This window comes from Delphinus delphis, chromosome 16 (assembly GCF_949987515.2).
Source record: "Delphinus delphis chromosome 16, mDelDel1.2, whole genome shotgun sequence".
Classification (NCBI taxonomy): Eukaryota; Metazoa; Chordata; class Mammalia; order Artiodactyla; family Delphinidae; genus Delphinus; species Delphinus delphis.
Genome location: NC_082698.1, coordinates 40861256 through 40877066, shown reverse-complemented (window position 1 = coordinate 40877066; position 15811 = coordinate 40861256). Strand labels below are relative to the sequence as shown.

Genomic DNA, 15811 nt, shown 5'->3' with positions numbered 1-15811 from the left:
GACATAACTCTTATCTGTACTTCATTTGGAATTTCTTACTTTATCTGATAAACAATTCAAACAAAGTGTTTTACAATTCTATTCCAATCTAGAACTTAGAACAATGGGTAAAACTTTATTATACTTCTTAATGTATCTGAAAATGGCCTGGAAAAATTGATATAAAAAGTATATTTTCATCTCCAAAAGCATATTCGTAAAAAAACAAGGAAAGCATCCTAACTGCCTTAAGTTATAGCATGAAAACTTAAATGAAAAACTGTGTAGCTTTAAAACTAAAATTGAGTTACTTGAGCCATTAGGTTTCCTAAATTGGAAGATTAATAAACTATCCAGTGGAATTCATATCTGATATCAAGCATCTCCTTGTTTTTTTCTCTATGGAAGCTATGAACAGTGTGTTTAACTAGATTTAAAGTCATCATGATCACTTGGAAAATTAGAATAAAAAGTATTCAAAGGGATGAAATAGCCTGTAAAATGCACAAGCATAGCATTCTTTGGTTACCATTTGATGGTGAAACTTGGGGCCATTTAAATCTTTTCTTTCACATTTCTTTGTATTTTCCACATCTTCAGCATAAGTATGGTATTTTATATTAAGACATGTATTTCTAAAATATTTTCACTTTGTGTATGCTGTGTAGTTACAAGTATATAAAAATGTTTATTAATAGCAAAAAAAAAAAAAAAGATTAGACTTGAGTACACCAAAATATTAGCAGTAGTAATCTTTGTATTGTGGGCATTTGAGTAATTTTGCCTTTTGAACTATTTTGTGTTTTTCAATTTTCTATAGCTTTCTAATTTTCTATACCTTTATAGATAAAAGTCTTAAAAATTAAAAAAAATACCTAAGACATATTGCGACTTTGTGGTTTTAAGAACATAATCGTTGCTTCAGTATTATAGGATTTGTAAAGGATCATTTAAGTGTTTCTGCGGAATTTTGAAAAAAAAATGCCTGCTAATTACAGCATAAAATATGTAAAAAAAATTGTTCAGTCTAATAGAATTAAGTAACAATTATTCCTTAATTCTCCTCCCCAACACAATGCTCATAGTTGGAATTGCATTATTTAGAGAAAGGGTTTGCAAGAACTACTAGATTAAATTGACCACCAATTCCTGTCATCCTGACTACACTGATTTACTACCTGCATCATTTATTTAGTTTTCTCTTTCCAGGAAGAAAAAACTTTTAATTTGTTCACTCCTAGCCCATAAAGGTATTTTGGTTTGAGATTTGAGAGTGTCAGTATTTAAGGTGGTGTGTTGAAACACAAAGATACACTATGAAGGCTTGGGTTGGTATCTCAGATTTCCCTAACTGTGTAGCTTTGTGGTCTGCAGGAAGTCAGTATTAAGGTTCTGTTTTACAGGACTACTTTGAGAACCGAAGGATATATAATGCAGGAATATATTTTTAAACTATACTAAATAATTTAGAATATTATATTTTATCCCACCCGAATAACTTAAAGTAAATAATCTCAACATAGTGATATAAATTTCAATGACATTGGTAATTATTTTCCCCCAGTCTGTAAGTGTATTAAGTAAGGGTCATTGTTATTAGTATCTTTGATATGTGAATATAGAGGCGTTACTCTTTTTTATTGGTCTTGCTTTTTATATATGCTTTTCTTATTCATAATAAGACTTCTGACTCAGCTTATGTTATAATTAAAGAAAATATTAAAAGGTATCACAAAAAATATTTTGTTTAAAAAAAAGCCTTTCGGGCTCCCCTGCTGGCGCACTAGTTGGGGAGTCTGCCTGCCGATGCAGGGGATGCGGGTTCGTGCCCCGGTCCGGGAGGATCCCACATGCCGCGGAGCGGCTGGGCCCGTGAGCCATGGCCGCTGGGCCTGCGCGTCCGGAGCCTGTGCTCCGCGATGGGAGAGGCCGCGGCAGTGAGAGGCCTGCGTACCGCAAAAAATAAATAAATAAATAAATAAAAGCCTTTCTCTGTTAACATCATTACTTTTACTGTTTAACAATAAAGATTTTTAGATGGCAAACTCCTCGATATCAATAAAGACTTTCAGCCGTATTACGGGGAAGGAGGACGCATTCTGGAGATCCGGCCTCCAGCGGCAGTAACCAGCATTAAGAAGCGAGGAGAAAGTCTAGGCTACACAGAAGGGGCCTTGCTGGCTCTGGCCTTCATCATCATCCTCTGCTGTATTCCTGCCGTCTTGGTGGTTTTGGTCAGCTACAGACAGTAAGTATTCATACATGCTGAACATGGAGAGTTCCTCAAGAAGGCATTATCAAAAAACTATCTCTGCTAAAATGGCTTTGTAGCTGTAAAATATTAAGGCTGCAGCCATTTTGGGAGTGCTGTATTTTTCTTGTACCAAATGACCTTCCTTTAAGGGAAAGCAATACAAACTTTCAAAACATTTGTCACATTGCTCAGTGTTCCTGTGCTCTTAAATATTCTTATCTGCTAGGAATATTAGGTTACCTCCTGTAGCTTTGTTTATGCTCTTCATCAGGTTAAGAGCCTTGCAGGAAAGGTACGAGGTATCCTGGGGCAAAGGCAGTGAAATGTCATATAGAGATAACCCAGTTCCAAAGGAAGGTCTGTAACCTAAATACATTGTCATGCTAGGTTTTTATCCGTATTGTTAAATTTACCTCTATGCAGATGATTACAGTGTTTGAAAAAATCATTTAAAAATCGTAGCACACAATATGTAATTTTCCATATGGTTTCTTCTTTCCTGGCTAGCCTTGCTAGAGCCTATACTGTAACATCTAACAGTGTATTTTGGCAGTAGAGGCCTTACATTTCTCTGGTTCCTACAGGCAAATACATCCATTTAAAATATCTATATTTTTCTTGTTTAGGCTCTTCAAAGTAGTCAAGTAAATTTTTCCTAATTTAAACATCTATATTTAAAATAGTCTAGCGAGCTATTCTTTATTTGACACTAGGAATGAGGACCCTTTGTGATACAGGGCTGTACTTTAAGTATATCCCTATTGATGATGATTGGTGAAAAAATTGTGGAATAGGTTAAGAAGAGAGGTAACCCTGAAGGTGCCACAAAATGAAAGTAAATGACAGACAGGAATCATAAGTCATATAAATTACTTGACATAAAAAACAGTAAGAAATAATGGTAGAACAGCTACTCACCATTTAAAATAAAAGGAAAGGACTGAAAAAGTCCTTATATATTCTTAAACTGTTATCTTTGTTGTGTAACACTGAGAATTTTCTTTAGAATTAAATAAGATAAGGTAATTCCAACCTGAAAGTTAAAAAGTACCCTCTATATGAAGATACTATAGGAATATTTTCCTTCACAAAACTAATGTGAAGTTGCAAATATAACATTTAGGTTGATATATTGGAGTTCAACGTGTGTTAATAAATCAGTTGATATGCCAAATCTAAAGCCTATGCACAAACTTAATAACAAATTTTTAGATTAAGCTATCAATCCAATATTAATTTTCATGTTAAATTTAGTCTGTATTACAGTTTTTCTTTTTCATTCAAATATTTCTCAAAGGAGCTTTATTATATCCTGCTAGCATTAAAATCAGTGAGAAAACTTCATATATTTGGCAGACAATGCAGTGATCAAAACTGAAGCACCCTGGATGTTATGTTAAATGGTCTGAATTTTAACAAAAAATTAAGATGCTTAATATTTAAACATTGTAAAGATGCATTATTTAATCTTTTTAGTTCAGTAATCAGCCTAACACTCTATGAATGAATTTTGGTAACTCTTTTTTATAGAGTAACAGAAGTAAACATGTTTCAAAGTAAAATTCTAATATTTTAAAACCTAACTTTTGTACATTTGTATTCTGCTTATAAATAGATTAGAATGAATGGTTATTCTTTAATACTAAGATGTGTCTTTGAAATTTGCTATGCGTGGAAAACTAGGAGGCACATGTGAAAAAAAATGTCATAAATTCATTACCCAGGAGTGGCACCTTCCAATTCTAGCTTCAGCTTCAAAGTGAGGCCAAGAGTATAATCAGGGATTGCTGCTTGACTCCATTCTTTTAATATTGTTCAAGTGTAGTAAACCAAAAAACTAATTATAAAGATCATATCATCTTTAATATTCCATTTCTCTATCAGCGTTGAAATTCACATATGCATGTTTTAATCCAGTTTTTTTATTCCATTGTTAATTTCTTTGTTTTCCTGCAATGAATGTTTTAACATCTTGTAGGACTGACAGTGGTCACCATTTTCACTTTCTGAATTGAAATACATAGTTCCCCTACTATGTCATTAAGTCTGTGTCATTATGAGTTTAACCAGTAAATTATTCATAATTTAGATTAAATCAAATGTTAAAATATTATGAATGCGGTATTTCTCATGTAGCTTTCTCTTTTTTTTATTCATTGCTTCCCAAACAGGTTTAAAGTGTAAGTATAATTACCAATATTTTGCATATGATTTTATGTGATATAAAAAGAAAAAAAAAGAGATAACGCTGATAAGGTAGGCAGCCTGCCCTGAACCATGTATTATTTGTCTATTTTGTGTTTGTATTTGAGCTACTTTTTAGTTCAAATTCCTTTGTGGTTTTGTATATATAGAATTGAGCTAGTTTTAGACAATTGGATACAAGCGGAAGAAATGTGAAAAAGACAGTTTGCCCTTATAGCCTCCATCCACCCTTTGGGATCTTGATTTTGAGGCAAGAGTTAACAATCAGGACCCAAGAAAGTCAAAAAAGAGCAGCTTACCTCCAATGCAAGAATCACAGGCATTCCTAGGAATTCAAAGGAAATAAAAGCTAACCAAATCTCCCTCCTAAATGTGTACATCTACACAGCCCCTGTAAACTAATGTCAAAAATGTTTTAAATCATTTTTAAATAACTTTTCTTTAAATAGATGGAAGGAAAATTATGTATCTTCTATATGCCTCACGTTATGAAAGAGATCATTAAACAACTACCAATTATCAATCACATTTTTAATAAATATTTTGCCTTCTCCCTTTAATGTTATCATTTAACTTAATTTGCAAATTTTTCTACTGAATTCTACCTGTTTTTCAAGGTGTAAATATTTTAAAGAACTAAGGAGAAGGGTTTATACATAAAAGATACTCTGTGGGGATGCTTTTGTAATTTTATCAGTTAATAAGTTCAAATATTTGTGTAAAAATGTTTGAGTTCCTCTGATAACTGGACTTTATTATTGAAAGGTAGCCTATTGATAAGTATATGATTTCTAAAATGAGTTTTACAAAACATCCTTACTTTACCGAAGGCGCCAAGCTGAGTGCACCAAGACAGCCCGAATGCAATCCACCCTAGCTGCAGCGAAACCTGCAGCGCCTGCCCCTGCACCAGTGGCCGCGCCCCCGCCGCCCCCGCCGCCTCCAGGGGCGCATCTCTATGAAGAAGTGGGGGACAGCACGACGTAAGTAGACCTTTCAGGGGCTTTTAGAAGTGGGTTTTGATGGATGCTGTGTGGTGAGTATTTAATTTCAACTTGATGTGGAAGTACCGTTTACAGCCTGCTTTATTACATTATTTCAAACAGAAAATTGTTAAGATGAAAACCTAAGAAAAGTTAAATTGAAAAGTAATAACCAAGAAACAAAAGATCATTAAAAAAAACTGAGTAACAGGAAAGAAGTATTCAATTTGAGGAGACATTTGCAGATGAATAGCTTGAGTATCATATTTAATTTCTAAACCTTCAGAATCAGGCATTTTCCCCCAAATTAAAAATTAATTCTGAAGATATATTTTCTCATAAAAAATGAGGAAGATAAAGCACAATCGTAAAATAGTAATTCCTGATTTGGTATCAGAAGCCAACTCCTGTTTGGTAAGAAAAAAACAATTCTGTGGTCTAAAATAATAGACTTTTCTAAGATACTACTTTAAGATGTTATACAATAGAATAATTAAAATCTGAATGAAAATAAAGAATTAATATTAAATATCTAACCACTTAGGAATATTCTTTTCATCATATTCCTCTCTAATGAGACTGCTGTCTTGTTATATATAACTTAATATTTATAACTCTTGTATATACTCATATATAACTTAATATTTCTCTTGCACTATTTGGACTCTCTAAGCAATATTAAACCATCATTTTTGAAAAAGTCTTTTAAATTATTGCTAAAAGACTTCATAGTTTCTATAACGATGCTACCCTCAAACCCTTATTTCTTTTAGAGATGTTTAACTTATATATATTTTTTAAAAATTCAAGAGTAACTGTATCAACATGAAATGCAGAACCACCAAGGATATTATACAATTTTGAATATGATTAAATTAAATCCAGGAAAATTTTATTAACTGGAATTTGGTGGAATGAGGGACTAAGACACATTCTACTGTGTTATATTTGTAGTATTTACTAGTAGGAATAAAGCGAGCCTCAAAAATTATGAAATTTACCTTTTAATGGGAAAACTGTTTTTAAACATATATATCATATTATAGCTGTATTAATACTATTATACAAGGTTATATTGAAAATAGTTTTTAAAATGTTAAAACTGATTTTAATATATATTTTAATGCTAAAATTGAATTTAAAAGAACTTAATGCCTGGCATGCTACTTCTATATAGGATTCATGCTTTAAATATTTTTTTTATAAGTTGAAAATGATGGTCTCTTTTTTGAATTATTGGTGAATGTAGGAATTGAGCCAATAAGATTTGATTCTCTTTGATTGTCTTGACCACAATTAGCAAAACATGGGTGAACTAAAAAAAGATTTATGTGGAAAGTGTAATGTGTTTTATTTGAAATTAGTGAGGGATATATATTAATATATGTATACTATGACATCACCTGGAATCATATATTTGATGATGATAATTTTCAAATAGCAACACTTAGGGATTATTTTTATTTGGAAAATTGTGGTAGATAGTAGAGGATTTTGCAATTCTAATTCTAATATGTATTTATTGAAGTGTCAAGTTCTACACATTTATTATCTGACAGATGTTTAAATTATCTATTCAAAAACCTTTTCAAGGATTCTAAGCATAAATTACTAGAAAATAAGCTATCTCCAAATGAATTATTATCAAATATTTTCTTTAAAAAATCAAAGGTCATTTTGAAAAACAAAAAGCCTTCACAAAATAATTAACAACTTCATGTAGATTCAACAATTACTCTGTAAGAGTCATCATAGTACTTTTATATTCCTTCAAACAATACTTAGGTCTTCTTTATAAATCAGTGTGGAGTAACTTTTCACTTAGGACATAGAAGCAATTCTTAGAATCTCATTTAAAATTTCTGTTTTAGAGTTGAAGTCATCCACGTTTGATAGAGGTGAATTTTACCTGTGTATAGGAGATAGATAGCTAGGTGTAATTTTTTGTGATAAGATAACCAAATAAATGCCATATGAGTTTATCTAAAGCATTATTAAAATTATTCATATGAATAAATACAAAGAAAATATAAGATACATGCATTTTCTTTTTTGGATATGAATATTAAGTGTTTAAAGTAAGTTCCTGTTAATATTTTCATAATCATCTCAATTTAACTATAGTCAAAACTCTTTTTTTTCTATCACGTTTTCTTTCTCACCTGTGGATACATAGGCATAAGTAAGTAAATAATATTCTAATACAAGGGTATTAGAAAAAAAAAAGATGCAATAGAATAGATTAACTGCTGTTTTAGACTATATACAGTAATCTTCATCTTTAACTGTACATTTACTTTTAAAAAGAAAGTTATATCTTCTATACCTCATTCCCTCTTGATATCTTGAAATTGCATGAGTTTAAACAAGTGTTCCCACAGATAGTACCTGTGCCTAGCAAAAGGAGTTTCAAAACTCTCCTTATTTTTTAATTTGTTAAAAATATTTATGGATATCTTTCCATCAAAAATGATGTGGTATTGTACAGACAGTTCTTTCCAAGAAAAAGAAAACCAAGAACAGATCTACACAGAAACAACTGCTATATAATTAATGTCAACCCTGATTTTTAAAAACTACTTTTTAATGTTTTAAAAGTGATTGCTGTTTGTTTAATCCAAGTTGTCTCCACTTTTTGAATTATTCAGGAGGTCCTGACCACCTCTAAGAATTCTCTCTTCCAGTTTGTATTTTTGCCAAATGCCACAATAATAACTTTGGCTTTATATATCACTTTATTGTCTCCCTTCTCATCCTAATTTTTATTAGGATGTGGCTTTGTGTCAATGTGGCTTTTAATTTTTTTTCAAAAAATTTCCCTTTTATTTCATTTATACTATGTTGGTAAATATTAAATAACGAAAATATATCTGTTACTCTGAGCTTGAGAGCAAAGTCTAATGACAAACTATTTAAAACCACAAATCCCCAGTCTTTCTGGGGAAAGGGTCCCAATGCTTTCATTAGAGACACTTATTTGTGTCCTTTGACTTATCCAATTTTATCTATGACGCATAGCCACTATGACTCAATGACCATGCCTGAGCAAATCTTTCAGTGATATCAAAACTATGTTGTATTAGTATATCTTTTCATTAAAGTGAGTCTTGATTGAAATTTGATCCATATCATGTTCAAAAGAAACACCAGAAGCCCCTCTTCTTATTTGTAATATTTATAGTGTTTTTAAACTATTAAGCATAAAATTGAGGGGCTCTTTCTGTATCCTGTTGCAAGCTTTATGTCAAATAGGAGAGTACTTTTAGCTCCAGGACAGAATTACCAAAATGAGAGATAATGGACAGGTACTGAATCAGATACAGCTAAGGATCCTTTCCTCAAAACAGTCAGTTCTGAGCATCCTTAAACAAGGCAAAGGGTATGAAACCACTAGCCAACATGCTGGTCTGCAATTTGGAGAACTGTGATTTATACATGAGAGAACTATAATGTGTGGTCATGGAAGCTTCACATGGAAACTTAAAAAAGAAAAAAAAATCAGTGTGCAGATTGACACATTTTTTAAAAAATGAAAATTTCTCATGCTGCTCACAGCTCTCTAGCTTTTCCTGCCCTGCTTTTTTGAGAACAGAAACATCAAAGTAATGGCTTGCTTTAGTAGATTAGTGTTATTTGGCCTTTTATATTTTGAAGTAGTAATGAGAACCATAAAAACATCTTTCTCATAAAAGCTATGTCACAACCTGTTTCCTTACATTTCATTATCTTCTTTTCTTTCAAGTCTTTTCCTTCTCTACCATTTCCAACAAAGCAGGGAAAATAAATCAGTCTCAGAAGACAGGAAACATCAGCACTTTTCTTCCAGTACTGTTGAGGCTCACAAGCAGACTCATGTAGATGGATCTGTTAAGAACAGCTGGCCCAAGTCTGCAAGAGAATTCACACTGATGTCTGATGATGATGACTTATATACCCACAGTACCATTTACAAGGAGTATACAGATCAAAGACCAACAAATTCAGACTTTTTACTAAGAACAGATTTTGTAGAGTCATTTTTATCCAAAACGCAAGCCAAGAATGAGTTTCTGAGGGGACCAAGAGAAAAGATTCAGAGGACGTGGAATCGGCCAGTCTGCTTACCTAGGAGACCAATGTGGGAACTTCCCAATAGGTCAGAAACCATAGCTCTAAAGCAAAGGCAAAGCAACAGGCAAGAAGCTGAAAATGAAAGTACTGGAACCAATCCAAACAAAAGAGGTAACAATAGTCCCTTGCTTACAGCTGAAGACACAAATGTAACAGAAAAAGAGGAAATAAGGCAAAGTGAATCACTGATTATACAAGGAACAGAACAGTTGCAATCTCTGTCTTCAGACTCTTCACTTTCCTCTCCTTGGTCTCACCCCTCATTCTCCACTTTGCCAACTGTTTCAAGACCTGTGGAACTCAAATCAGAACCTAATGTTGTTTCTCCTGCTGACTGTTCCTTGGAACTTTCTCCGTCAATGCCTTGCATTTTAAATTCTGCACTCCTTAGCAGAGAGACACCCACTTGTATGATGACTTTTGAAGCCAAAAGGGACATTTTCGAAAACCTTCCCCATCCACTAAAAACCTCTCCTCCTCCTCCTGTGCCTCTTATCCTTACTCCTTTTGCTCTTTCCAGTCTTCCTCCTTCCCCTCCTTCTAATCCTCCTCTTTGTCCTCCTCCTCCACTTCTTCCACTATCTGTTCCCCCTCCTCCTCCCTCTACTTCTCCCCCACCTTCACTTTCCTCTCTTCCTCCACCATCTCCTCCTCTTCCTTCTTCACTGCCTCCTTCAACTTCAGCTCCATCCACGAAGTGTGTGTTTACACCAGCTATTAAACACACTGTCAATGTGACACCAGCCAAGGAAATGAAGTCCACTGCAATACAGCTGTCAACATCAACAACAGTGTGTAATGCAAATCCTCAAAGGGAACCAAAAGGCATCCTCAAGCATATAAAAAACTTAGCAGAACTTGAAAAGTCAGTAGCTAACATGTACAGTCAAATAGAAAACAATCCACCAGCACACCTCTTAAAACTTCAAATGAGTTGCCTTTCAGAGACAACAAATATGGAAATGACATCTGAACAAAACCAGGAGAATTTGCACAATATTGTTGAGGGAATTGAAACACAAACTCACAGTCAGTTTACTTCACTGTAATGTTGCTTTTCTGGTTTTAAATGGACAACTCTTTTGTTGACCATAAGCTTCAAGTGGAGGCAAATTTGAACATTAAAGAAGATTCCATTCTTTTACTTGAAACTCAATGCAATGCTGTTTTTTCCTCATTTTTAATTTAAAAGATTATTAATCTCACCATTACTAACTCATATTATAGATGTACCTTAATTTTCTTAACTACGAAGTAGTATTATTTGTCTACATTTATTTAAAAAGTAAGTAATTTCAATCTATTTTTCAATGGGCATATATGGGCATGAAAGTTAGATATCCAACTTAAATCAATGGCTTGCTTGTTTATCATGTTAAGTTTTACATTTGCTTTTTGATCATAGTTTTATATGAGTGTTCCAGGAAAACAGCAGACTGTTACAAGTAAGCTAAAAAATGATATCATATGTTCTGTTATTGCCTTGAAGCCTATGTATTTGGTAAGAAGAAATACTACCAAAGTAAAATGTTATGTATCTAGAAATGTAGGAGATGACAGACATGGTATTCCAAAATAAATCTCAGGTGCTATAAGATGTAGGCATCTGTTTTCTTATAAGAACACCCTTTACTCTGGCTTGCTTTTATCTTCCTAGTATGCTTATACATTTGATAAATCTTTTACTTTTTTCAATGGCTGTTTTATTCTATTTATTTCTCATTGTGCTTTCTCTTCCCTTCTTTATAATGGAAATAAATCTTGAGTTGCTGACTTCTGTAAGACATTTCATTGTTCCCACAAATGTTTAAAGTGCTCTTTAGTTTTGCTTGTTCACATTATTATATCATCTCCTTAATTATAATTTTATCATAAGATTCTCCTTCAAAAATAATAGTTATCTCCAGTTTAAAAAATAAATTCTCATCCGTTTCAGCAAAAGGTTAAGTAAATGCCTACAAAGTTGTATCTAGTGTGAATTTAGTTATTTCATTGTTGAAAATTATATTTCCATTAAGTTTATCAATAGTATAAAATGTGCTTATTATGTTATTAAAATTTAGAAAAATGCATTATCAGTTTTATTCCTAGTTACTTTTAATTGCTATGGATAAATCATCCAAATTTAGCCTATAGCATGTAAATGAAATATAAAAATTTCAAATAGAAATCAAGCGGAATATATCTGGTGAACTGTCACCAGTTTTATATATGTCTTTCCTCTTTGGTTTAGGCAAAGAAAATAAAAAATTATACTCTAGGTAGAAATTTCAGTAGTTGTAGTTGTTCTTACATCTTAGAGCTAAACTTGTTAAATTCTTAAAGGCATCAGCTAAGCTAAGTACCATCTTTCTGTCCTAATGAAAGCTACACTGGACCATCGAGTAATTACTTTGTTTTTTCCATCTCACAAATGGAATAAATTTTACTTACTAGAAATCCCCACTTTGAATACAAGTGTAATTGTTTATTATACTCTTCAGCTTTAATATTTTAGAAGATATAAGTCTGTACAGAGAAAAACACAATTCTAAAATATAGGGAAAGTCTTGCTTGATAATTGCCATTGTAAGTATATTAATATAGATTCAGAGCCCTACAATGAATGCATCATTTCATTGGTTTTGTTTGACTCATATTATGTGACATTTCTTCAAGAATTTGATTCGGCATCCCCAATTAACAATACCAAATAAAAAATGTAAAGTTAATTATTTTCATTAGTTCCTCTACTTCAGATTCTTTTCATCCAAATCAAGAGTAATTTTTTTTTCCTGGGGTTCTTGAACATGATTTTTTTCTTTCACTGAAAAACTTCAGTTGGAGTTTTTGTTGGCAGCTGGTCATATGCATGAGAACTTGTGCTATTTGGCGGACTCTGAAAAGGTATTATTGACAACTGTGTAAGCGTTTAATGTGCAAGTGTGTGTGTGTGTGTGTGTGTGTGTGTGTGTGTGTGTGTTTATGCTATTTTGTATCAACCTCTTGGAAATGTGAAAGAAATATCTTGATAATTCCTTAGAATTCTTTGATAATGAAATCTCTAATTACCAAAGAAATATAAGAAATCCAAATAACAATTTTATGTAGGTATGTATAGCCTTATTAAATTGTTACTTTGTCCTTTTTATAATATTTTTGTAATTTAAAAATTTTATTAGTATCTTTTTTTGACTGGGAACTCTTTTCTTTCCTTTTTTTTAAAAAATATCTTTATTGGAGTATAATTGCTTTACAATGGTGTGTTAGTTTCTGCTTTATAACAAAGTGAATCAACTACACGTATACATATATTCCCATACCCCCTCCCTCTTGCATCTTACACTTTTAAAACGAAACGTCCATTGCCATGTTTTATGTTTAATCTAGTCTTTTACTGACACATTATATTTAGAGATTTCCTTCATCATAAAAGTCAATTGGAACATCTTCTACATGAGACCTAAAAATATCCTTTGAGTATACAAGCCAAAATATTATTTCTCTCCACAGCTCCTAAGCCCCCATAACCTGACAACCAACCTCTAAGAAAAGAATGCCCTTTTTTCATTCTGCATTTATTATGATCCAATTAGTGCACAAGAAATTATTAGGTACCTTATTAAAAGACATAAACAGGTTACCATACATTATCCTTATTGTTAAAAGTAAACAGTAATACATACAAATGATGTAAAATGAAAACTACACATTGGATATAAACTACATAACGACGTATCAATATCATATGAATGGCTTTATAAGGATCAATAGGAAGTCATGTTAATTGAAAGCAGACAGATAACTACACATATTGATTCTGCTGTTTACCTTTTCTGAGTTACTTTTTGCCTTTGAGCTAAGACAAACAATACAAATAACCAAATAAAAAGCAACAAAAAGTTTCAAAAAGTATAGTTCAACAAAAAAGTATAGTTCATCTATTGATATTTTAGTTCCTACATTATGGAAAATATTGCTAATGAAAAGAAGCAAGTTAAATATCCTAGAAAATAAAATATAGGTTTTATTGGATATTTTATATTACATATATGACTCAGTAGTCATTATTAAAACCTAAGTATGAGCTCTCAACTCTACATATCTCTAAAAGATACAAATTGAGTAAAAGCTGAAAATGTCTAAACTTCTAAATGCTTTAGGATTATCATTCCTCTATTGGCAGAACCATATAACATAAGCACCCTGCAACACCCCCAGTGGATGCCTGAAACCTCGGGTAGTACCAAACCCTATATACACTTTTCTGTCCTATACTAATGGGTGGGTAGTGTATACAGCATGGATATACTGGAAAAAGGGCCTACTCATATCCTGGGAGGGACAGAGAAGGATGGTGTGAGGTTTCATAATGCTACTCAGATTGGAGTGCAATTTAAAACTTACAAATTTTTTATTTCCAGAACTTTCCACTTAATGTTTTTGGACCATGGTTGACTGCAGGTAGCAAATAGAGATACCACAGATAAGGGAGGACTATTGTATAAATTGCTGATAGCAATATATATGTATAAGCATTATATTACCATTATTTCCAGCCATTTCAATCAACAATGCCTTAAGCACTTACGATGCATTCAAATAAGCAGACTTATTTTTCAAAGTCCTTGAAATATTTTAAATAAATTTTCTACAGATTGTTTTGCTGAACTTTAGAAAGTCTTCATAATAACTCTTCATTGCAGTTGTTTATTAATTTCATATAGCATAGTCAACAGCACCAGGTTTATACTTTAGGTCAAGTGTTTAATGAATAATAAATGAAAAATCTTCATAATTAATGACATTCAACATTGAAAAAAATTCCATGCTTTTTTCCTTCTCAAGTACAGTCAACTACTGTTTCACTTACTTGTCCATTTAACTTTATAAATCTTTAGGTAATATTGAATGTTTGGCTATTATATCTCTAAAAACTTTTTTACTTCATGTTTAATAATGTAATTGACCTTTAAAGGCCAGTTAATATTTTGCATTTATTATTTTTAGAATAAATGGACACAGACAAAAAAATCTTACAAGCATTTGGAAGAATATGTTCTAGTCATGGAGATATTTTTTTTTGTCCTGTACCAGTATGTTTTTCATGTATGAAGCATATCTTTTCCCCAAATGAGTATCTTACATGTATCAAGACTTGTTTAGGACAGACATGATGTAGAATATTTTTAATACAACTGATCATAACAGAGTCAAAGTATGTCAAGGTATGTTATTAAACACCATTGAGATAAAATAGATTGTGAATAGTTTGGTGTTCATATGGAATGAGGGTCTGGCGTGATAATTATTTTTAATAATGCAGGCATGAAACCTTGATTCTCCTGTCTTGATACTGCCACAAAATATATTTCTCACTGAGACAACATTTTAGAAAAATTTGCCTTCTCAGTTTTTCTCTGATTTTCTTAAGTTACCCTTATCTATAATTCTATTCAATCTGAAAATCCAAGATGTTTAATACTGATTTCTTCGTTTCTGCCTTGCAGGAGAGGTTATACATCAGAGGTAAGGGCTTTATGGTGTTATGTTACATTATAAGCTTATTAGGACAATATTTATGTTATAGGCAGGACTGATTTACATTCTTTCAAAATGAGGGTATTTTCATTTAACAAAACATAAGTATGCTTTGCTATTTATTTTCTTGTATATCTGTTGCTTCTTTGTTTTGGGGTTTTAAGTCTATTATTCAATGGGTGAATAAAGATCAACTGCCTTTTCAAAGATAAATTTATTTTTTCCTGAATTATTCTCTCTCAATATTGTGACATTCCCCCAAATTTATTTTTCTAAGGCTATAAATCTAATCTAGAAACTGTTTCTAATTTAGATACTTTTTTTTTTTTTAATCAGTCCAAGGCTCATTCCTACCATGTTTGAGCTTGAGCTTTTGAAAAGTTAAAAACAAGTCAGACTATTAGAAAGCTGTGGCTTTTCTTTGTGTTAATTTGATTCTCAGTCCACAAAGAAGATACTGGGCATTCTGGCCAATGGTATTTGGTGAATAATGCTGTAAGTGGTGCTATCAATGAATCACTGAGAAGTTAGTATGGTTTGGCATACAGCTCTTCAGTTAAGAGAATGAAATAAGCATATGACTTAATTGGCTAACAGTTTAGAATTCATACGTCCTAGGTTTTTTGGAAATCAAAATGAATGCATTTAAGAAAAACTGATTTTCAGGAATAATTATAACAGCTAGCAGATTGAATCAGAATATCTCTAACTTCAACTTCCTACCCCTTTAAGTTAATACCTTAACTGCACTAGCTCATTA

The 15811-nt window shown here is 32.1% G+C and overlaps 1 protein-coding gene across 17 annotated transcripts in view; it reads left to right on the top strand.

Annotated features, from left to right (window-relative positions):
* Positions 1-15811, top strand: part of PCDH15 (protocadherin related 15) — a 724552-nt gene that overhangs the window by 696827 nt on the left and 11914 nt on the right. For 4 of the 17 annotated variants that reach the window (XM_060034580.1, XM_060034582.1, XM_060034576.1 and 1 more), the window contains 5 exons: positions 2009-2227; positions 4405-4413; positions 5269-5421; positions 7598-7603; positions 9164-10688. In XM_060034580.1, the coding sequence (XP_059890563.1) occupies positions 2009-2227; positions 4405-4413; positions 5269-5421; positions 7598-7603; positions 9164-10580 (1804 nt within the window). In that variant the 3' untranslated portion in view covers positions 10581-10688. Of the gene's footprint in view, positions 1-2008; positions 2228-4404; positions 4414-5268; positions 5422-7597; positions 7604-9163; positions 10689-12351; positions 12418-15020; positions 15040-15811 lie in introns of those variants that run through there. The other 13 variants (XM_060034588.1, XM_060034589.1, XM_060034584.1 and 10 more) reach the window with 7 other exon arrangements.